The sequence below is a fragment of the Camarhynchus parvulus genome, chromosome 6, assembly GCF_901933205.1.
Source record: "Camarhynchus parvulus chromosome 6, STF_HiC, whole genome shotgun sequence".
Classification (NCBI taxonomy): domain Eukaryota; kingdom Metazoa; phylum Chordata; class Aves; order Passeriformes; family Thraupidae; genus Camarhynchus; species Camarhynchus parvulus.
The window spans coordinates 1,202,615-1,225,472 of record NC_044576.1 but is presented as its reverse complement, the minus strand read 5'-3'; the positions used below and the strand labels follow the sequence as shown (position 1 = coordinate 1,225,472).

The 22,858-nt window shown below is 45.6% G+C and overlaps 1 protein-coding gene across 1 annotated transcript in view; it reads left to right on the top strand.

Annotated features, from left to right (window-relative positions):
* The first annotated feature begins 255 nt into the window (after positions 1-255).
* The window catches only part of TET1 (tet methylcytosine dioxygenase 1), a 75,190-nt gene continuing 52,587 nt past the window's right edge, over positions 256-22,858 (top strand). The window contains exons 1-3 of the mRNA XM_030950646.1: positions 256-447; positions 8,872-10,920; positions 18,654-18,704. Of these exons, the coding sequence (XP_030806506.1) occupies positions 8,995-10,920; positions 18,654-18,704 (1,977 nt within the window). The 5' untranslated portion in view covers positions 256-447; positions 8,872-8,994. The remainder of the gene's footprint in view (positions 448-8,871; positions 10,921-18,653; positions 18,705-22,858) is intronic.

The following is a 22,858-nucleotide window of genomic DNA, read 5'->3' as shown; positions in this document are numbered from 1 at the left end:
TTTAATGTTGTTGTTGTTAATTAACCGCCGGCGTTACCAGGCTGGCACACCGACGGCGGCTCTCATGGGCAGCCGTGGGAGCACGGCCGCCCCTCTCGCTGTCCCGGGGCCGGCCCGGGTCACCCGGGGCCGTGGGTGGGCTGTGGGGGGCGGCGAATCCCGCTCCGGCCACGGGGATCCAGGGCGCGTTTTGCCGCCTGCCGGGAGGGCTCGGTGCGGCGAGCGCCCCGCCGGGCCGCCCCCTCCCCGCTCCCTCCCGGAGGGTCCGGCCAGGGGCGCCGCCGCCGGAGCACGTTTCGCGGCCCGGGGCTCCTCTCCGCGCCTGGGCTCGTCGCGCCATGGGAGCCGCCCGCCCGCAGGGGCCCGGGCCGTGACCCGCGCCCCGCTCCGAGCCATGCCAGCATCGCCCCTTGCCGAGAGCCGCGGGCTGGCCGCGCCGCAGCCCTGGTACGTGTGCGGGACGGCTCCCGGGGCTGCTCCGGGCGGGAGGGGGGAACGCCGGGGACCTCTGCTCTCGGAACCCCACCTTTTTTCTTTCCTTTTTTTGGATCCCTCTGCTTTTCCACTCTCCCCCTCTCTCTTATCCCCTTGGCTAGTTGCAAAGTTGAGCTTCGGGAGAGTGGGGAGGGGGAGGTAGAGGCACCGCCGCGGCCAGGCTCGGAGCCCCGCGGCTCGGGCCGTTCCGAGCCGAGGAGGAAGGCAGGCTGGGGGTTATTCAAATGCAAAACGGAGTTTGTTGGCCGAAAAAACGGAGTCCGGTCTCCCTGGCTGTGCCGGAGCGTGTTGGAGCTGCAGCAGCCAGAGCCTGCCTGGAAAAACCCGCCAGGCAAGAGAAACTGCCTGCAGCCTGCCTGGAGGACAGGGAACAATTAAAAGGGACCCTGCCCGGCCGTAGGGGCCCCCGGCCAGCAGGAAAAACCCCGCAGCCCACTCCCGGCGAGCGAGGGCTGTGCAGCATCACCCTGCGGAGGTGCCGCTGCTGCGTGGGGCTGGGGCAGCGTCCCCGCGGGTGCCTCCCCGCCTGTGCCGCGGGAGAAGCCGGGCGCTCCGGATGGGCGCTGCGGGTCCCCAGCGCCGCCGCTGGGCTCGGCCCCATTGTCTGCAGCCTCGGGGAGGGCTCCCGGCGTTGGGGAGGCACGGCCAGCGGCGGGGACGGGCCACGAGGAGCCGCTGCCTCCCCCAGGAGGGCCATGCCTGCCCCTTCCTCCCTTGGGGTCCGCCTGCCTGCGCCGGAGGAACCGGAGCCCTGCGGGGCTGTAGCCCCCGGGCCGCTGAGGGCTTGTCCAGCTGCTCCTGGAGCCTGGGGACAAGAGCTGCTGGTCTCATGGCAACTGGAGGCTTGGTGCTGGCGGGAATGCTCCCTGCCGTGCCCGTGAAAGAACCAGGGGACATGGATGAGGTTCCTCGAATGGGTGAGCAAAAAGGAGGCGGCGGCCTGGCCTGCTGGGAGGTAGGAGCAGCGAACCTTGCCCAGGTATGGCTGCTGGGCCCGGGCAGGAGCAGCTAACCTTGCCCAGGTATGGCTTCTGGGCCCGGGCAGCGAGCAGGGAACAGCCGGCGCTGGTGCCGGACCAGGCACAGCAGCAGTCAAAGGAGACGCGCCAGTTGTGTGCCCAGCCTGTCCTGCACTCCGCCAGCCTATCCTGCTGCACCCCAAAGATATTTAAAGGGCAACGGAGTCCGCTTCTCTTGTATGTCGGCCTAGGCAGCAGCTAGGCAGCGTGGTGAGATTGCTACTCCTTTAAGGAGGAGAGGGGAATGTGGAGCAGGGCGTGAGCGCGCCGATGTCAGTGCAGTGGGGCGGTGGGACCCGGCTCCTGTAAACAAGCTGGCCAGGCTGGCTGCACCAGCGTGCATCTGGCTAAAGAGCTCTTCCTCTACAAATTATAGTGCAATAATAGCAAAATGGGCAAAAATCGCAGCGTTAGGTATTTAAACGTGGCTGAGTGGATTTCTAAGGCAGAGGTGTCTCTTTGAATTTTCAAGACAATGGAAAAGCCTGTGAAAACAATAATAATAATAGTAATATTCCAAATAATAATAGTTCTCCCCAGCTGTGCTCAGTGATTTTTGAGGTATTCTTGTGGAAATGAAGAAAGCTACTCCGTGGTGTAATTACCCTGTTTTTGTTATGTCAGTCAGCGTGAATTAGGAAAACAGATTGAATTGGGAAAATGTAACATTTAGTCTTGGCCTGGGCAGGTAGCCTGGTCGACTCTAACTGTAAAGAAGGAGAAAGCTGGTTTGTGCTTTTCTGAGGTAGCACAAGGGGGGGTGGTGGTTGTTCTTGAGATGAGGGTCAGTCCCTCAAGATAAGAGTTTGTTGTGCTTGGGGGAGACAAGGGCAGACTGGGTTGTGCAAAGCAGGTAATGGGGAAGAGCTCAAAGTGAGATGTAGCAAGGAACTTTGATATTCACAGTTTCTGTAAGACCTAATTCTTCACTGTGTACTAATTAAAAATCTTCACTAATGGTGTTTTATTATGACTGGCGTGATACCCTCGTTGTTGAAGCTGGCCTAAGCACTTCCATCCTGCTTTCTGTTTTCAGATACTTAAAATTTCAAAACACCTTTCAGGCTGAAATTTTCCAGGCTTAATCTTTGCCTGAAGGTTCTTCCCTCCACCTCCCCCTTCTTTTAGCTGAGTTTGAGATAAGGTGATTCAGTTAATGGTGGTGGGGGTTTTTTGTGTGTTTTCTTGTTTTCAAGAAAAGGCAAACCCCCTGAAGAATGTAGTCATATTATCAAAAAGAAATGAAGTGCTTTAAACAGCATAAATACAGAATTAGAGAGGCATATCATGAGCTGAGCTCGGGTGTTTTGTTTGGTTTGCTTGCTTTTTTGTATTCAAATCTATCTGGAGTGTTCTGGTGGATGGGGTTTTTCTTTGATGAGCCTTTAGAAATTACTTGGTATATTTTTACATTTAGCATTGCCCCTGTGAAGGTCAGTGCTTGGCTGCCTGCACACAGGTTAAAGTAAGCCCATGCTCCTGCCTGGCTGAAGGGAGGGTACTTGCACATGTGGTGTGAGTCTTCACAGTTGATTTTTGGTTCAAGTTGTTTGTCTGAGGCTTAATCTGCTTTGTGGTTTAGGCATGTGCGGTTCCTTGCCACAGTTGTATATTTTTTTGGGTTTTTTTTCCCGTAATTGTTCTAATAGTCCTTTCTCCAAACTGGGAGGAGGGTTTTTTGTGGTACCTTTTTATCTGTGTGACTCACTGAGTAGGCTCCAAGGTGCACGAAGGCATTGCACAATGCTGACCAGGGCCATCTCCTGCTGGATTCATGGAGTGTGCCTATTTCACAGCTCCTTGTGCAGTGGGGTGGCCCCTCTGCCTCATCCTCCAAACACAGAGGTGGCCTTCTGGGGCCAGCAAGGACAGAAATTTAGGATGAAGGCCTTGGTGCTTGGTCTGCTCAGCACCATCCTGTGTTGCTGATGAGTGAGTAAAGGACTGTGCTGTATGTGCCTTTGTCTGTGAGGGTGAGGTGGCATCCTGCAGTGCCTGTGCCACATTCCTGTGCTACTGGAAAGTGTTACCTTGAGCCAAAGTTTAATCTGTGTGGATGAAATATGTCCAGCTGCTGAAGAATGGCATAGCCCTGTAACACAGAGCAGAAAACCTCTGTGGAGGAGAATGCAGTGGGGAGGCCTCTGTGCATGAAGTTACTCATGGTACTGAGATGGCAGATGAGAAGTGTCGGTTTTATTTCTCACCCAAAGCCAAATGTGTATTCAAGGATTACTGAAGGGGGAAAGGGAAAATTGAAGCTGATTCTCCCCTCCTAACCCATTTCCCTTCTTTTCATATACAAAGTGTTCTACAGAGCAATGAGTGGATGCAGGGAACTAGGCCAAATTGGAAAGCAGGCTGGCTTTGGTGAGTTGGGAAGAATATGCAGATGATGTGACATGCTTCTGCACCTGAGGGTCAGATTTTATTGCCTGTCTCCTCTGGTGTCTCTTGCATCTTTCTCTAGAGCATTTGCTGCCAGAAGATGAGGTGGTTTTGACTTCTAAATTGTGCATCTGAGCTTGTGTGACAGCTTAGTCACATCGTGGCCCTTATTGCTTGGGACCTGCGTGTTATTGAGTGGCTCTTATGAAAACCTCCAGATCTGTTTCTCCTAAGAGCAAATCTCAAGGGACTTATTAAAAGACACCTAAACACTGAAACAAAATGTCCTTAAGTACATCTGACTGTAGTGAAACCAGGTGACTACTGAAACTAGTGACTGCTAGCTGTGTCATTTTTTCCCTATGCTGCTCTGTTTGTTCAGGGGTCACTCGCCATTTTTCACAACACCATAAAAAAACTGCCGTCATTTTTTATGAGGACGGACACATCTTCTAATATCTTTCTTTTTCCCCTGGCATCTTCAAACAAGAATCAAGTTATGTTACAGAATCTTGATTGACACAGTCTCTAGAATGAAAATTTGCTTTATCTTTTTTTTTACGCATTTGTGTGAAGTGAAACATTGTGGGTGGGTTTGGGGATTTTTTTTGTTGGTTGAGGGGGGTTGTTGGTTTTGATTTTGTTTTTTTCTGAAGGCATTCTGACAGTATAGGGTTAAATTTCTTAATTACTTTGTAGGTAGAATTCTCATTATAATTGTTTGGAATTTTGAGAGGAGACAGGACTAAAAGATTTAGCCTTTGATTAGCTTTTCTAGCAGTATTTGTTGAGGATTATAGCAGTCAGTAGAATTGTTCCAGATTTATTACCACAAATGAGCAAAACCTAAGCAACTGGCCTTAAACCCAGCTTTCAGCTTTGCACATGGATTAGGAGAGATAAGTTGCCTCAAGAAACAGCTTCAGGATGCACTGATATTATCTAGGGCAGTTCCCTGCAAAGCCTCCTGTCACCCATTGCCCCTTTTCAATCCTGGGGACACCTGTGCTCCCCTGCCAGGGAAGGCATGGCAGGTCTCACCTGGCTTGGCTTTCAGAAGAAAGCATTGAATAAGTTTGTTTCTCTCCAGGATGATAGAAAACTGACAAGTTATTATATTGCCCTGTGAGTTTTATGTTTTATAATCCTGTTAAGTCCATGTAGATGTTTTGGAAACATAATTCATTCCTTGTTGTGAAGGAATTCATTCCTTGTTGTAAAGTACACATAAAGTACTTTAGAAGCAGCATAAGATGATTTGCAACTGCTGCAGATCTCAACAGTCCTTGCCAGTGCTTTCAATGGAAAAGGGAAGGTAAGAGATTTCCTAGTCTTACAGGAAACAAAACTCAAAAACCAATGTTGCAGCTGCCTAATACTCTGGTGCTCACTGTGGAGGAGGACACAAAAAAATAGCCATGTGACTTACAGGACAGGCTATTTAAAATGTCAAGACAGTTTTTAGTGAGCAGTTAAGGTGTATTTAGCAGACTGGCATTCAAGACTGGGGTTTTTGAGGGAAGCAGAGATCTCTTGCTAACAACCATTTTGCATAAGACTGTAAGATCACCTTGCAGGTCAGGTACTCAAAGTCCCAGACAAATATTGCTAAAGTGAAGCATCCACCCCCTACCCCCCAAAAGATTTCCTTTGGAGGTCTATTCGGGTCACTTTTGAAAAACCTAAAGTCACTCCAGTGACAAAAATGAAACAAAATGAATTAAAGTGTTGCTGTTCTTGTGACCCTGTATTGTCATCTCTGAGTCAGGCAAAGCCTTTGCCATCTTTTATAATGCAGCATTTAAAGCCAGGCAATTTGCTACGAATACCAGCATTCTTTTTTTAGCAAAAAAAAGGGAAGTCTTGAACCACTCTGTTCATAGCCTCTGTAATTTCGGCCCTGAAGAGAAGCAATGCTTTGGCATTGGTAGTTTTCTACATTCTTGCCAGACAGGTGTGTTTCTCTGTATTAAATTTTTTTTAAAAAAGGACAAAACCAACCAAAGAATTCCAAGATGATGTTGCTTCTTCAGTCCTGAAGCAACTATTTTGCAATTTTCAAATCATGTAGTTGCAGAAAGGTTTGAGTGGGAAGGGACCTTAAAGATCAACTCATTCCAAGCCCCTGCCATGGGCAGGGACACCTTCCACTAGCCCAGGCTGCTGCAAGCCCCTTCCAAGCTGGCCTTGGACACTTCCAGGGATGGGGCAGACCCTGTGCCAGGGCCTCACCTCCCTCACAGGGAACAACTTCTTTCTAGTATCTGATGTGAACTTGCCCTCCTTTGCCTTGAAGCTATTCCCCCTGTGTCCTATCCCTGTCCAAATGCACATAAAGACATTTATAATGTAGTTGTAGTAATGATTTAAAAAGTTACCAAACTGTTAGAAATTAAGCTTCTGATTGATAATTTTGACAGTCATGCTTCCTGAACTTGCACAGTAACAGCTACTTGTGTAAGCAAACAATATGAGCAAAGCATCATTCACATGCAGTATTCTGAAACATCCACTCACTGTTTCCACTGCAGACCTCCTGTATTCTCTGGTCATTCTGCTTCTGTTTTAGGGCTGATAAAGAGAAAAGACTTTATCACTTCAGTCCCCCTCCTGATTCACTCATTGCTATGTTGCCTGGCCTTTGTTGATGGCTTGCTTTCTTCCTTGGTCTCCTGGCTATAGGCTCTGAAGGTAGCTCACATTTCTTCTCCTGCCACTGTTATGTAGCTCCTCTGCTGTGGCTGCGGATGTGCCTGCTGCTTGCTTCCAGCTGGCTCTGCAGCCCTCCAGGCCATCCTTTGGAATGAGGATCCCAGTCTCTGTCACAACCCCAAGAAGCTGGGGAGGCTTTTTGCAGGCTGCCAACAACTATTTCATGGACCTGCTGATTTCTGATTCATGGAGTGACTCCTAATGGCCACGTCCCCCTTCCCCCATGTGCCTCCAGAGAAGGGCAGGGGGAGGAGAGCGCTCGGGTTACCTTCCTTTCAGTGTTGTGTTTGTTTTACTGTTTCACTGCCTGACCCAGCTTTTATAGAGAGCTTCTGTGGGAGCTGTTCAGGTGTCTTGTGCGACCTTTGAAGCTTCACCCACGACTATAAACAGCTGCACGTGTCTGCTTAGTCCCTCCAGGCTAGAAGTGTTGCTGTGGAGGAGGAATGCTTTTGATTCAGCTTGTTCACTGAGTGTTTGGTGGGCACGGTTTTCTTTTTGAGAAGTGTGTTTAGCCTTGTTTTGTGCAGCATTGCTGGCTCTGAGTGATATTGGTGTGTGTGAAGAAGCCTGCTGTCTCAGGAATCATGTTCATCTGATCTGCAATATGAAGATGTGATACAAGATAATCACATCATGTTTAGATAAGGCGCATGATTTGTATGTGTAGTACAGAGGATCAGCTGGCTTGCTACAGCTGAATAAATAAGAGACAGGCTTCAAAATGCTTTAAATAAGCTACTCAGAAAGAGTTTGGGGAGTTCCTGTTAGCCTTGGTGGGTGCTGTGGCCACTGGGCAGCCTGGCCAGGGCTGTGACAAACAGCTGTCAGTGTGCTGCTTTGGGGAGCAGCGAGCTGGGGGCGCACACAGGCCATGTGAGCTGGCTGTGCTGGGGGCAGTGCTCTTTGGGCTGTATTAGCAAAGCTCTCCCCACCTTCAGCAGAGCTCAGAGCAGGCTGTGGGGAAGTGCAGCCTCCCTGAGATCACCCTGCTGGCTTCAAGGTGGGGACTGAGGTCACAGGAGGGAGTGATGATGCCAGGAACCTGGGTGCTCTCTTCTTTCCTTTCCTATTTCCTTTAGAAGCCAAATGCCCTTTCTTTTATTCTCATTTGAGGTCAGGATTTTAGACATCATCCCCATGCTTCTTGTACTTCCTTTTCTTGGCCTCTTCCCATCAATGAGAGGAGCAGAAGGCCTGGAGGAGGCTTAAGGAATGATGCTGAAGGGAAGATACTTTCCTGCTGGAGACGATAGAGCCTCTGGCTCTGCCTGGTTCCATTTTAAGGGCCCTTGTCTACCCATGTGATCTATCCATAGAGCTAAATAAAGCTTTTAAAGCCTTCTGTAGGTACTTATATAGCACTATGTGCTTAAAAAATATGTACTTGTGAGAATTTCTTTACTTTAAAAAAACCCACCTTGAAGGAAATTGGTTTGGAGCATGAGAAATTTGTTGTATCTTTTGAGATTATTCAGTTTGTTTGGGGAGTTGGGGGACCTGTGCGTTGCAGTTGTGGCTGGGGACAAAAGCTTGGGACAGATGTGTGGTGGTTTTTTGAAGGTAAATTAAGTCTTAGTGATAAAGCAGAGACATCTGCCTTGCATAAAACATGATATAGGCCCAGTATGGAATTAAGGGTTGGAATGTAATACATTGTGCTGTGAAGGTATCCTGGAAGGTGACACTGGGAAAGATCATTCTTCCCTAGTCCAGTTCCCCTGTAAAAATCACAGGTTGATCTCTTTGGGGAGCTACTTACTTATCCCATCTTAAATGGAAATTTACCACCGTGGGCTATCAGTGGGTGGTGAAAGAATGATAGATGCCCTGTGATGATATATTGAGTGTGCACAAAAAAATAAACTCAGCTTTGTTCTTTTGTTCCTGAATGTCCTTACACTGATAAATATTAACTTCTCCTTACTCGGGGGAAGTGTATCGGTTAATGAACTGTTAATAAAATTGAGAAAACTCAAACTTTTTAGTACTGACATAAAATAGTAAATATGTGGTGTTGCCTGGTCATTTGAGTTCAGTTTGCTTTTTTGTTTGTGTTACAGGCCTTTAGGCAAGCTTTTTATTTTGTAGAATACTAATATTTTAAAAGCATTTGTGCTAGCTGAACATAATGCCCAATACTGCTATTTCTGATTCTACCTCTATTTTTAAATATTAATAATGGTCAGCTGAATATATGTGCACCTTTTTAAAATAGAAGTATATTAATGCTGTTTTGTATCTTTTTCTGTTTCAGACTTGGCATTGTATGAGCCCAGAAAGCAGCAATGGGAGTATGCAGTTCTCTACTGAAGAGGTCTCTCAAGAGCTCATGATTTTGTTCCATCTCTCCTCTTAACATTGCTTCTGCTCCGCAGACATGGCTCACCATGCCAGGCCTTCCAGATCAGCCAAAAAAGAAGAGTTAGGCAAAAGGAAAACTAACCAGAGCAAAAAGAAATCTAGCCAAGTGAGAAAGAAAACCACAAAGGCTTCCACAAAAGCTGTTAGTTCTGGAAAAGGTAAAAAGCCAGTGCAAGAAAAAGATGTTAAGAAAAAACAGCAAGAAAAGAAACCAATCATGAGCTCTTCAGGTAGACTTCTCAGGAGCAATGTAACCTTGTCTGGAGCATCTTGGGTGAGTTTGGAGAAGGCTGACAATATCCTCTTCCACACCCAGGATTCTTTCAGCATCAGTGGCTTCACGATGGCTCTCCGGAACCGATCCTTCTCCAGAAGCTGCTCCCAAACTCCAGTAATTGCAAAGCCCAGGAAAGCTGCAGTACAAAAAAGGCTAGAAACAAAGGAAAAGCATGAACAAGAAGCCCTGGCAGTAGTAGAAGAGAAAGATGCTGAAACAGGGGAAATAGCTTTGAAAGAAGATGTAGCTCAAGATGAGTTAGCTGCTCTGCCTGTAGAGGGCTGGCTGTGTGCTGCCGGTGAAGAGGAGCCTGTTATCCCATGTGCCAGCCAGCACGAGGAGGCAGAAATATCTGAAACAGATGACTCCATTCCAAACAGTCATGTAACTGATGATGGTACAGAAGCTTCAGAGGTGAAATCTAAGCATGAAGACCTGCCCTGTGAGCAGATACTCAGTGATCTTGATACAGGTAGTTTGGCTGAAGCATTTGTTGAAGATGCTGCTCTGGTGCTTCCATCTTTTCCTTCTGACTCTGGAATTGCCTCTGAATCAAACTCGAAGGTGCATGCAGAGGCTCCCTTCAATGTGGTTCCTAACAGTACAGAACCTGACTCCAGCTCTGTTGATACCTCAGGCCTCAGCTCAGCAGTACTGATAGAGTCAGTCACACTTGCCAAATTCCACATTGGAGCAGGGTTGGACATGGTGCTACCTAGGGGAGAACAAGACTTGGATTCTGCATCTCTAGTTACCTCTGAGTTTAACTCACAAGAACATTTATTAGAAGATGCAAGGTCACTGGCAGATTCCTGCTTGAAGGCAGGCTGGGGTTTGGAATCTGAGAATAAAGACATTGTTTCAAATTCCAGTTCTGTAGCTGCCTCTGAATCAAATTTGCTTTTACATTTTGAAGGTGCAAGCTCACTTGCAGAATACCCCATGAAACTGGTTGTGGATTTTGTACCCATTCACAGAGAACTTGATTCAAATTCAGATCTGAGCTTTACAAAAGAGAATTCAGAATTTGACACAAAGAACATATTTAGAGTATGTGAACCAGTCTCCAATACCTCTTTAAACAATATTGAAGTAGAGGACATCGAACAGCTTGTTAAATGTATTGATGCAGAGACACTAATTTTGAATTCAGGGTATGTCCCCACTTTATCTTCAGATTTAGGAAAAAGCACAGTTGATAAAATCTCTGCTGAGTGCTCTGGACAATTCTCTGCAGGTTTCGTTTCAGAGTTGCCTTCAAGCATGGAAATCTCTGCTCTTGCCTCAGCAAAAGCCATAAATGCAGATTTGCCAGCTGACTCAAGACTGCAGCATAATGATTATTCATCACAGCTGGGAAGTGTCGGAGTAAGCTTGAATTTGGTTCAGGACAACGTGAGCAACAGCACTGAAGCAGTTGAGGCCTCAGGGCCATACTCTCTTAAAAATCCAGCTGGTGATTACCCTCTTCCATATTCATCTCTGCTCCCTATGCTGGAGAAAAAGAAACGAAGGCGTTGTGGAGTGTGTGAGCCCTGTCTGCGGAAAACAAACTGCGAGGAGTGCAGCTGCTGCAGGAAGCGCAAAACCAGCCACCGCATATGTAAAAAGAGAAAATGCGAAGAACTGAAAAAGCCACCGCCGCCAATCACGCTACCTTTTGAGGTAAGACAAAGAAGTTGCAAATTAAGTCACTCTTTTGAGGCTTGAGGTGCATCTTAAAATTCTGCAAAGGGAAGTGCTGGCCACATTACAGCTTCAGAGAGTTCTGGGTTCCTGTTGGTGCTAACAGGTTGTACAGTAACTTCCTCTTGTCATCTACAGAACTGTGGGTTAGAGTGAGCTGGAGTTAGTCTTGTTCCTGTTATATAAATGTGTAAAAGCAAAGGTAAATATGGCTTTAACTCTGTGTCCCAGATGTTGGTATGTTGGCCAAAAGAATGGATGAATTGGAGTGCATAAAGAAATGAGGAAGACTTAGGCACAGAATGCGGGGAGGAGGGAGATTGAGGGAAGTCTTAGGAGACTGCGAATTACAAGGGAGAGTGTTGGTAGTTTAAAATACTGAAGGCTAAAAGCTAAGGAAGGCATGTTTTCTGCTCTTTGGTTCAGTTAAAGTAATTTGCTTGTGATGATGACAGATTTGGTGGAAATCAGTTTATAAACTTCAGGACCAAGTTGTAGCTGCATTTTCCCCTTTCGCATCTCTCTGCCTTTCTAATTGTCTATTCTTCTGTTTCTCTCATTTCACTTCTCTTTCCTCTCTCCCTTTGTCTTTTACCACATTCCCCATACAGCCTTTCTTTTTCTGTGTTTCTTACTCATTTTTCTGACCCATCAGCCTTTTATAACCCAGGTGATAACTTTTGGAACAAAGAGGAGGGGAAAAGACAGTCTGTATGCCCATGTGATAACAGCACTGACCTTCTGAGGGATTTCAGTTTCAAGATCAGGCTTTAAATCAGGTAAGTAGGGAGTTGAAGGTAGATTTCCCACATCCCAACTGAATTCCCTGACCTCTGAGCTGCAGTGAGACTCTGCAGCACTGGGTCCAGCTGGGAGTGTTCTCTTCATGGGATCCAGTAGTACCTGAACCACAGAGGGGGAGAGGCTGTCTTGGTAGTTAAATCGCTTTTGCCTTGGGATGTGGGAAAACCGAGGTTCCAGTCTCTGCACACCAATGTGTGCTCTGAGAGGAGCAGTTCACACCGGGGAGAATGCACCTGCAAAACCTTTCTGCAGAGCAGTTCCATGAAAATGCTGTGTTCTTACAGCAGGTAGGAATTGCTGTCAGCTGCAGAGGCCTCAGGAGAGCTCCTGCTTGCACTGCTCTGTCCTGTGCTCACCAGGCTTGGCAGAGAAGTCCCTTGTGGTTTCCAGGTAGGCAAGCACACAGCAGAGTCCTGGAGCAGTGAGGGGATAAGGTATATTCCCCTTTGTGGGGGGAGTGTATTTTAAGGTATGATGTTTAGGGAAGTAGGTTTAAACAGTTTGGCTCAGAATTCATTCAAAAACCTCTTTCTGTTTCAGCTGCTCCTTAATGCTCTTAACAAATAAGTGAGGAGAGGGACAGCTGTAATGTGACTTAAGATGGGTATTAAAACAATGAAGGTGGTAGAGACTTATCCTGACCTTTTACAGCAAGAGAGTAGTGACATTGTCCTTTTGTATATTTAGTCAGTTGCATTGAAGAGAAGTTCATGGGAGAGGATTTGTGGAGTTGAGGTAGGAAGTGATCTAAAAGCCAAGTTTTAGAAAGGGTTTTGGCAGGGTCTGTGAAAGGAAGCACTCCAGCTTTTCTCTCAACCTTTGTTTTCCAGGCTAAGCATACTGCTTTTCTTGTTGCTCAGCCTGACCTACTCCTTGCAGATTAGCTTTGCCTCTTCACCTTTGTCATCTCTGAGCACTCCTCTTACTTTCTTTATGAGAGATTCCTTGTTTTTATTCTTCTCTTTGGCAGCTTTTATTTTGGTGTGCTTTTATTTCATTAGAGTGGCCACATTGATATGATGCATTCAGAGCTGCACCAGGAGCCTCCTTCATTTCTTGTTAAATTTTGGATGAAATTTCAGGGTGCTGCATGGAGGAAATGAAGTATTGCTGACATTTAAGAACGTGTCAGGTATTTTCTTATAAAACTGTATTTGAATGAAACCTGGTGTCCTTTCAGATATTCCTAGAGAGAGGCCTTGCTTCATTTTCAGTCTCTAGAAACTGTGCTCTGAGGAAATGAGAAAGTATTTCTGCAGTGTTATATCAGCTCTTTCAAGGTGTTGAGATGGGGAAGGTGTTGGGGGATGGGGAATGCTATCACTCAGTTTAGCAGCTATCCTTTAGATAAGATTGCAGGGAATTCCATTGTTTTCCCAGACTGGAAAACAATGTAGTACTGGGACTTCTGTGGCAGTAATGTGTTTCAAATAGAAAGCAGCTGAGGAAAACCCAAAACTGTAGGTCTCTGTCCATGGTATGGAAAGTGAACATAAATAATTAAAAGAAATGAGATTGGCTTCAGTGTGTTGCTTGTTCAGAAGAGTCATGCTTCTTTCTCTCATGTTGGTGGAATGTAAGCATTTTTTGGAGGTGATTCACTGGGAGGAGGGTGTAGGGGGATAGAGCAGGAGCATAGTTGAAATATTGGTGTTTTGCCTTAAAGGAATTATCTCTCCCCAGTCTAACTAAAAAAAATGCAGAAGTCCCAGTGAAGTCAGTGAGAGCTGTGTGCATTAAATGGCTGTATAGCCACTGTGGGGGTTGGCAGTCCATACCTGCTGCTTAGGAAAGAAAAAGTGTTGGTTTTCTTTAAGAACTGAGGTGGATTTCCAGCTACAGGGAGTAAGGCCTGGCTGGTGGAAGCCATGAATGTAAACTGAAGTGCATTTTCCAGCTCCCATGCCCACGTGTGCACCAGCACTCAGCCCTTGGAGAATATCAGCTGCTTGTTTGGAACTGGCAATAGTTAGGTTACTGTTATTTCCATTAATTCACACATAATCCAGATAAAGATTTGAAAACTATATTGGACTTGAAAAATACCATTTAAAAATAACAGCCATATAAACATTAAGTGATATTGTACCTTCCTGAATGTAATGGGTTTTGCAGGGATGTGACATCATGAAAGTCTGGATATGAGGCATTGTGGGCTGTAGTTCCCAGCCCCTGTGTGGAGCAATATTGTTGCATATAATGCCCCTCTTCCTGAGGAACTCACACTGTGCCTGTTTGTTTGGAGTTGGTAAAGAAGAATCCTAAAATATATAAGGGAAAACATTTTCTTGCCTATTGATTTTTTTAAAAGTGCAGCCCAGTAAATAAAATGTAAGGAAGCTTTTGTAAGAAGAGGAAAAAGGCTTTATCTTGGGTTACTGTCCCTCTCAGAATGAATAATGCAGGAATACTTCACAGTGAAGAGTTTGAGATGCTTACCCACACAGGATCATGATGCTGCCACATTTTTGTCTTATCTTTAAGACTGCTGCTTTCTGAAACAGTATTGCAGTTACTGAGGGCTTTTTACAGCTATTTTGTTCCAAAAAGCAGATTTAATTCCAAGAAGTGGTGTGCTTTGCTGCTTTGCATACTGTCAGGGCTGTCTTCATGAGTTGCAGTGTGGGGCGAGGATTTTGTTGGCTTCAAAAGCAGCACGTGGACAGGAAAGGTGGCTCATGGTTTATTTTCTTTTCTCCATAGCCAAAGATTCCTGTTTTGGCTGGGCAGGTGCTGCAGACAGAGCCTGGAGATGCTGCTGGTGCCAGCCCAGCTCTCCTGGGGGAGCTGCTGCCCTGCCCATGGAGGTGTCAGGCTGGGAGCTCCAGTTCTGGGCTGGACTTGTTGGGGTTTGTGACCCCACAGCTCCCAAAGGGCCCTGAGCTCACAGGGCTGCTGCTGAGCTGGCAGCGTGGGGAGCCCTCATCTCCAGGGCTGCTTTCTTGATGCCTTGAGAAGGCTGACCAAAAACAGAGACTAGACAGAGCTAAAGAATAAAGTAGGGGTTTGTTAAAGGCCTCAAATAGATCCAGCTTGGGCAGCACAACCCAAAATGGTCACAAAATGAACAAGTCACAGGGTCTCTCACTTTGATCAGTTCTGCTCCATTTGCATATTGCAGTTAATTGTCCAATTACAGCTCCAGCCCCTTCTTGTTTTTCTCTCTTCAGTCCATGTTGTTTGTGCTCTTGGGCCTGAGATTTGGATCATTTGTCCTTGGTCCCCAGCTGGAGAAGGAATTGTTTTGTCTCCCTGCTCTGTGAAGAGAGCTCACCATCCCCTAATGTGCAGCTCAGGACTACACTAAAGCAGCACAGAATCTGAAAAATATAAAAGCTGAATCCTGAGGCATCATTTTGCAGGGCTTGTGCCCACATTTTAGGGTCTTACCTAGGCAGGGAGCCCTCTTGGGTTGAAACCATCTGCTGGGGAGAGCTTTAATTCCTGTTAGAACTAAATAGCTGGATTTAGGGGGACCTGTAGTCAACAAACTGGCCAAAAAAATGAGGTCACTGAGTGTTAGTTCACTTGGGTTGCCCAAGGTGTCTTGAGACATCTTATTTAATTGCTGTAATCTGAGTAACATGAAATATTAAATAACAATAAGGGCCTGCTTGTCTGTGGGTTTTTAACACGCTGCTGAAAAACCCAGGCATATTGAAAAAGGATGCTGCAATTCAAGTTGGTTGGGAGCTTTCCAGTAGCCATTCCTTGAATGGAAAATGCTGAATGAACAGGAACTTTTCACAGCTACTATCTGTCTTAATGCAGCTGTTTTGGGGGGAAGTTTCTCAAGGCTTGAGAAATGAAATTTCTGTTTAAGACTTAAAAAGGGGATGAGAATTATTAGAACATGGTGGTGGTAAGGGATTTTTGCCTGATGCAGACCAGGGGCTTGAGCTTTGGTCTCCCACATCCCATCTGTCTCTTCTTGAATTTTGAAAGTTTTGCTCTGCTTTGGAACAAAATCAAGTGCTGAAATATGGAGGAAAAAAAAAAAAGGCAAAATGGAATTCTTGTGTTCTAGCCAGGCCCAGCTATAATCAAGAAATTTAGACTTTGTGGTATTTATTTTACAATAGACTCCAGAAATATTTAAGCCAGTTGAATTTTAAAAGGAGCACACATAAAACCACTCCTGAGTAGTATACTTGAGAGTTTTGTGAGGGAGTAGCACACAGCTAGAGGAGTTTGGGAATGTGTGTGATGAGCAGAGCTGCATGCAGCCTTCCCTGCCCCACAGATGCAGGTCAGGGAGTTGAAGCTGTGCAGTTTTCTTGTATTTTTCACTGACACTCATACTCTGTGGGAGTGTAAAATAATTACAGCTCACAGCACTTGGCCATTTCTGTGTTCCTGGGTGGGGACCATAATGCAGGCTAAATTACAGTGAGGAGGATTAGTTTGTGCTCTAGTTATTTTCAGAGGCTGTATTTAACAAGTTGCCTCTTCACTGCTCCTTATTTTCTGTGTAGGTCCTTAAAGCTTTTATGGGGAAATGATTTGAAGAGGTTTCTTTCCTTCCTTGTGTCTGAGGACCTCTAACATGAGGTTACAAGGAAACCTGAAAGTGCGGTCCAGTGCATGCACCAGTCTGGGGTCTAAATCACAATATGGGGTCTTAGGTTTCTAAGGAAACAAAATTTTTCCTTTTTTCCCCCTGTATTGTAAAGCATCTAAGTAGTCAAAACTACCAAGAAGAATCAGATCACTAAGTGTGTGTGATTTCCACTCTCTCATTCTAATGTGCAAAAATGACCCTTGCAGACATGGGGTATTTGGGGAAAAGAATACAAATCAGTATTTTAATTTTACCTTATCCTAATTCCTATTTAATACATCATTCTGATGCAACAAACAAAGAACTTAAATACAAGGTAGCATCAGACAACGAAAAATGGGTGACAGCTTTCTCTGATTTAATTGCTACGATGGGGAATGAGCTGTGTGAGCATTTCTGCTGTTTAATTGATTTGGACCAATGAGTGGACAGTAATTACATTACAGTCTAGCATTAGATAAGAAAACAGATTGCAGTTGGTAGCTGATGAGAAAGGTGTTCTTGCTGCTTTTTATCTTTATGCATAAATCCATGGCCAACGTTCTGGTTTAGATGTGAACTGCAAGTTGTTTCAGGGAGCGCTTGGGTGCTGCAGTGTGAGATCGCTGTGCTTGGTTTGATGTCCCTGGTTAGGGAACGAGGGCTCGCTGTGACCCCTCCACCTCCGACCTGTGGGGAAACAATTACACTCGATGTTATATGGTGGCCAGTTCCCATGGCAGTCCGTGTGCAGTGATTTGTTCTGTTGGGTGCTTGTGAAAAACGCCAATCACTTGTTTTTAAAGTTTTAAAAGTTTAATAGTAATAAAATGGTTATAAAAATAGTAATACAATTAGAGTAATAATAATTTGGACAATTTGAGTTAGGACGATAGAGACGAAGAGTTACAGACGTGCGGGTACCTTTTTCTGGGCAGCACGAGCCCGAAAAAGGACACCCATTAACAAAGGATTAATTCTTAAAAACAACAGCCTGTTGCATATTCATACACCTCATACATGATGCAGAAATTCCATTCAAACACAGGATTCTGTCTGTCACCATCAGCTTCTTCCTCTGAATCCTGACAGCGCCTTTGAGGCGGGAAGAAGTTCATTTCTTCTGATAAGAGGGCAATAAATTCTTTTTCTCTGAAAGATTTAGGTGTCCTGGGGCTGCTATTTTGCTGCAAGTCCTTTCTTTAAAAAAAGTATCCTACATATCATAGTTTCTATTTTAACATTATTTTATAACTTAGAACTATATTTAACACACTACTTAAGAGAATTAATACAGCATTACTTTCTAACACAACACATATAATATTCATTTGAATATTTGCGAAAAGCCAATCATAAAATACATGCATTTTTCACCTATAATATTCATTTTAATATTTGCGAAAAGCCAGTCATAAAACACGCATTTTTCACAGTGCTGTAGGAGTAGGTGAAGCCACAGGAGGTGGTGGACCAGGGCGGTGGAAGTGCGGTGGGCGCTGGTCAGGAGAGGGTCGGGGCTGTGGTGCCTGGTGCCCCTCAGGGGAGGGTCAGGGGCTCTGGTGCCCGGTGCCCCTCAGAGGAGGGTCGGGGCTGTGCCGCCCGGTGCCCCTCAGGGAGAGGGTCGGGGCTGTGGTGCCCGGTGCCCCTCAGGAGAGAGGGTCGGGGCTGTGGTGCCCGGTGCCCCTCAGGAGAGAGGGTCGGGGCTGTGGTGCCCGGTGCCCCTCAGGAGAGGGTCGGGGCTGCGCCACCCGGTGCCCCTCAGGAGAGGGTCGGGGCTGTGGTGCCCGGTGCCCGGCGCTGCACGCCCGGTGCCGCTCAGGAGAGGCTCGGGGCTGCGCCGCCCGGTGCGCGGCGGTGTGCGCACGCGTGCGGGTGCGCGGGGCCCGTGTCCTCGCCTGACCCCGTTCTCCTCGCGGCCCCAGCCGAGCCCATCCGCCCCGGCCCCGGTGCCCGGGAGGGGCGGCCCGTACCGCCGGGGCCGTGCCCGGGGCGCGGCGGGTCCGTGCCGGCTCTTGCGGGCGGCCTTTGCGGAGCCCCTTTGTTCGGGCGGGCGGGCGGGCGTGCGGCCGCCGGGGGCCGCGCGGCGCTGCGCGCTCCCGCGGGCCGCGCGCCCGCCGCTGCGGCAGGAAGCAAAGATGGCGGGGCAGGGCGCCGCCGCCGTGAGGGGGAACGCGGGGCGCCCGCCATGTGAGGGGCGCCGCGGGGGCGGCGGACGGGCCGCCGGGAGCCGCCGCCGGCCCGTGGAAGGGCCGCGTGTAAAGCACTCGGGGTACTGCAGAAATATCGCTGTTCCATAATAAAAATCGGAGGTGTCCGCCTGCCTTTGTGACCACAACTTATATTCTGCAATTTGATGTTTTTTTAGGTCCTAACAGAAAACAAAAGGCCTCAGAGGAGGAAGCAAAGAGTTTTAAAGGTAACCGATGATTGCTTTGATATTTATCCCCTCCCGTTTTGAGCAGCATTTTCTTGTCATACGGCCCAGGAAGGCAAAGGGTTAAACGCTGGGTAGCGGCGCTTTCCAGCTATTAAGCAGATTAGCTAATTTTAAAAGCACAGAACATGTCTTTTCTTTCCTCTTTCTCTCCAGCATGTTGTAGACATATTTGAACCTCCCTGCACAAGTCTGCAGACCAAAAGTTTGCTTTCCCTTGCATTGAACGTTCCCTTTAATTTCTTCTGCTCCTAGTTTTATACTTTCAAACGTAACAGTTAAATGTTTTTAGCATACAGGTTTTATGGCAGCTGGAATTTCATGGGGGAAGTCAACGTTAAACTGTGAGCCAAGTTAACAAAAGTGGAATTTTTATACTTGCTTTACTGAAGTTTTGATATCCCCTCTTTCTTTAAACTTTAGAATACCTCAACTGAAACTGAAAATCCTGTAAATTTACAACAAACTTCAGTTTCAGTGGTAACATATTCCTTCCACACTTTTAAAATGGCTATCTTTAATGATAACAAAAGATTGGTCTTTGAAATGCAAATATCTTAGTTTTTATACCAAAATACAGACTTGCTGCACTCATGGCTAATGTTTTGGGTTGTTTGGGTTTGTTTTTTTTTAAGTAACGGGTAGTATATTGATATTGCTTCTTTCAGTTAATCTTTAGAATGTTTTGAATAGAAGTAAGTCATTAATTCTGTTGTTGCAAACTAACAAGTTGGAGGATAAATGGGGCAAGATGGATGGTATGGATAAGATGAAGCTAGTGAAAATGTAAACAAAAAGTATGTTGGTAAACTTACTTTGTTGAACTATTCTAGCCAAATGTAGTAAGATAGTTTAGTATTGTTTCAGTACACTAAAATTTCAGAAGTTATTGGATATAGTGTTTATAAATGCTTACTGGTCTCTAGTGTCATTTTACTTGAAATTATCCCAATTTCTTAACAGTTGTGTTGTCATTGTTACAGTTACAGAAACTTTGGTAAGACAAACCAAAGTTAAGATTAAGTAAGGAGCAGATAACCTGTCCAACCCTGAATGGTGTCTGTCTTTTCATGTGGAGTAGTTGTACAAACTAATTGTGGTTTTACAGCGCTGAGAAATGTTAGTGGGCTTTTTCTGCATTAAAATAAGCCATTAAAATATTTGTATTTTTGTTGTTCTGGGTATGATTTTAATTATTCATTTTAATACTGCTGCTTTTTGTAATATACCACATGGGTGTAGCTAAAACTTGAAGTGTTTGCTCATTCTGTCTTTTGTGCTGTTGACAGTAGCATGCAAAATAAGGAGTGTTTGTAAAGGAATCAGTTTATAATGTGTAATTGGTGTGATGCCTGTTCTGGCAAAGAGTGGAAAATGTGGTTTTTTGGTCACAGACAGATGGGTGTCTGTCTGCAGTCGTGGCTCATGGTTGGTCTTGAGATTTTCCTCTTGAGTGCATTTTGCCACTGTTTGTGATGTGATGGCCCAGCAGGTTGCTATGTAATAGGAGTCTGTCATTCCTGTCCTTTCCAAAAAACCTTCTGAAGAGTTTTTTTCCACCCTTGACTCTTGAATGGAAAGGCTTGTCTGGCTCTGTGTGTGTGTGTAGTATCCATGTCAGTCGTTGGACCTGGGCTGGTTTATGGTTTGACTTTTTCTTTGCTGAACTGATTCTGTGATATTTCCTCTTTGGTTTTAGGTACTGGTTTTGTGTTTTCTAGTATTTGTATTTGTTTTGTGGTGCTGGAGTGTATTTCCTAAGAGTTTGTCTCGTTGCATCCACCCAAGAAGGCACAGTAGCTCTGAAGGCATCTCATGGAATGCTGCATCGGGGTTGTTGGGGCTGGCCTTTGGTTTTGGATGGGAGAAGGAGGCTGGGCACCTAAGTTACACTGCAGCTCTGTCAGCTGCAGTAAACTTCCAAAAAGCTGCATACTTTGCAGACTTCTTTACTAGGGCATTTTTGAGAAATGGGGCATTGTGTTACATGGCTCTAACCTGGTTTCTGCTGTTGCTGGGACACCGTGTAAAGACCATGAAAAGTTGTGTTGTCCTATCTGTTGAATTATTACTTTAGTGTTTAATTTTATGATTGGTAGTGGCTGAGGCCATCTGACCACTGACATTTTCAAAATTCAAACAGGATGTGTCCTTTTTAATTTGTATTTTCTTCAAGTAGTATTCTTAGGCTCCTTAAAGGAGGATTTGTCATACTTTCTTCCAATAACACATGGAGCTCTGGGTTTTTTCCTAACTCTCCTAAGTTTTGATAGATGCACATTTGTTTACTTAGAGGGTTCATGTTCTTACTGTGCTGCTGAGGACCAAGCCATTCACAAATTCTGTACAGGGGAAAAGAAGCAGTGCTTTCCAGTTGCAAATGGGTTGGACAGATAAACAGGACTAAAAGTGATGCACACTATTATGCTGTACCTTTTGTGTGCTATTTATAGCTTTCTGTACTCACATCTTAATGCTCCTTTCTGGTTATTGGGCAGCTTGTTTAGGAAATTCATCTGTGCCATAAATACTGTATTAGGTTCTCCATGTTTTTTTTGAAAGAGCATCTGAAATATTCATCACTTCGAGCAGGCAAGTGCTCATTAAAGAAAGAAAGGTTTGTAAGCTCCCAGTAATGGACAGAAGGGAAGGAATGGACTTAGTTTTCCTTAGGGTTTATATTGTGTTCTTTTCCCAGTTAAGCAGGCGCTTCTTTAATTTTATTCCTGGTAATGGAAAATCTATACAGAAGGGATTCATACTTAAAAATTAATTTGCCTGCATTTCCAAAGTCACATTATACATCCTACTTCACTTAACATCATTCTTTTTAGCCACTTACTGGTGTTGTGGCTGAATTTGGGCAGTGCAGTGCACCTCTTCCTAAGGATGGGGAAATACTGGCAGTCACTTCCAAGGTTGTTATCCCCTCAAGCTCAGAAGAATGGGCAGTTGCATATGGCCTTGTGTTGTCAGGGAAATCTCCATGGAGCACATGCAGGCAGCAGTGAGGAAAGCGAGGAAACCTGCCCAGGATCAGGAGGCAGCTGGTGAGGCACAATCCATGGTCTTTCCTGGGGTTCTGGGGAGCCAGGCCTGCCTTTGGGTGGCTGCAGGGGTTTGTTGCCCTGATGGAGATTAAAGAAACCCAAAACAGCAACAAAACAAAAGGAAGAAGAAAGAAAGGGAGGGAGGGAAAAAATAGGGAAGAGCCTGGGAGAAATCCCGAGTGACATGTGCAGTGCTGAGTGATGTTGTGGCTGCCTGCACAGTCTGTGCTGTGCTGTGTTTGTGCACAAACACTGCTGCAGTGATCAGGCTGCCAGCACAGTGCCCACGGTGCCTGCTCACCCTCTGTAACATCCCCTCAGCTGAAGGCAAGCCAAAGCCAGACATGACTCAGTATCTACAACTTTGGGGGGTTTATAAACATCATACTAGGAACATCAAAGTTTTATTTCCATCAAGGCTGCAAATAGCTGATTGAGCACCCTCTTAATTTTTCTTTTCCAGATGTACAAAGCATAGTCTTGTAATAAACCAGCTTTAAAACATGACGTTGGCTTGGCAGACCTGCTGTTGCCCTTTTTATGATGGAGTTTTAGTTTTGTAGCTTAAAGAAACTAAAAATCCACTTTTTTGATCAAGGTCATACATGTGTTTACAAGATTTAGGAATACAAGTGCTAAATTTCATGATGATGCTTGGAGTGAGCAAGGATTGAACTGATTTGGAACATTTATTCTAAATTATGGTTGTATATTTTTAGTGCAGAATATCTGCCAAAGTATTTAGCTGGTTGAAATTAAATTTTATTACTTTTTTCCCCTTTGAACTGAGATGTGAGCAAGTCAGTGGGTGGAATTGCACTGCAGTGGAATTTTACAGGGAAAGAAGGAAGAATGGTACAATACAAGTTGGAAAAGATGCTATCCAGAAAGGACTTACTATATTTATTGTGGGTTTTTTTTTAAATAGACATTATCACCTTGGAGCATATTCCTTCAGTAAATACCAATTAAAATTGCTTTGAGTACTGGTTGAAAGTTTCTTCTTGTTTTTTATTCCCTGTCTTTTTGCTCCTGCTTTTTGATACATAGATCTTACTTTTGGTATCAAAGCATCCTACACAAACC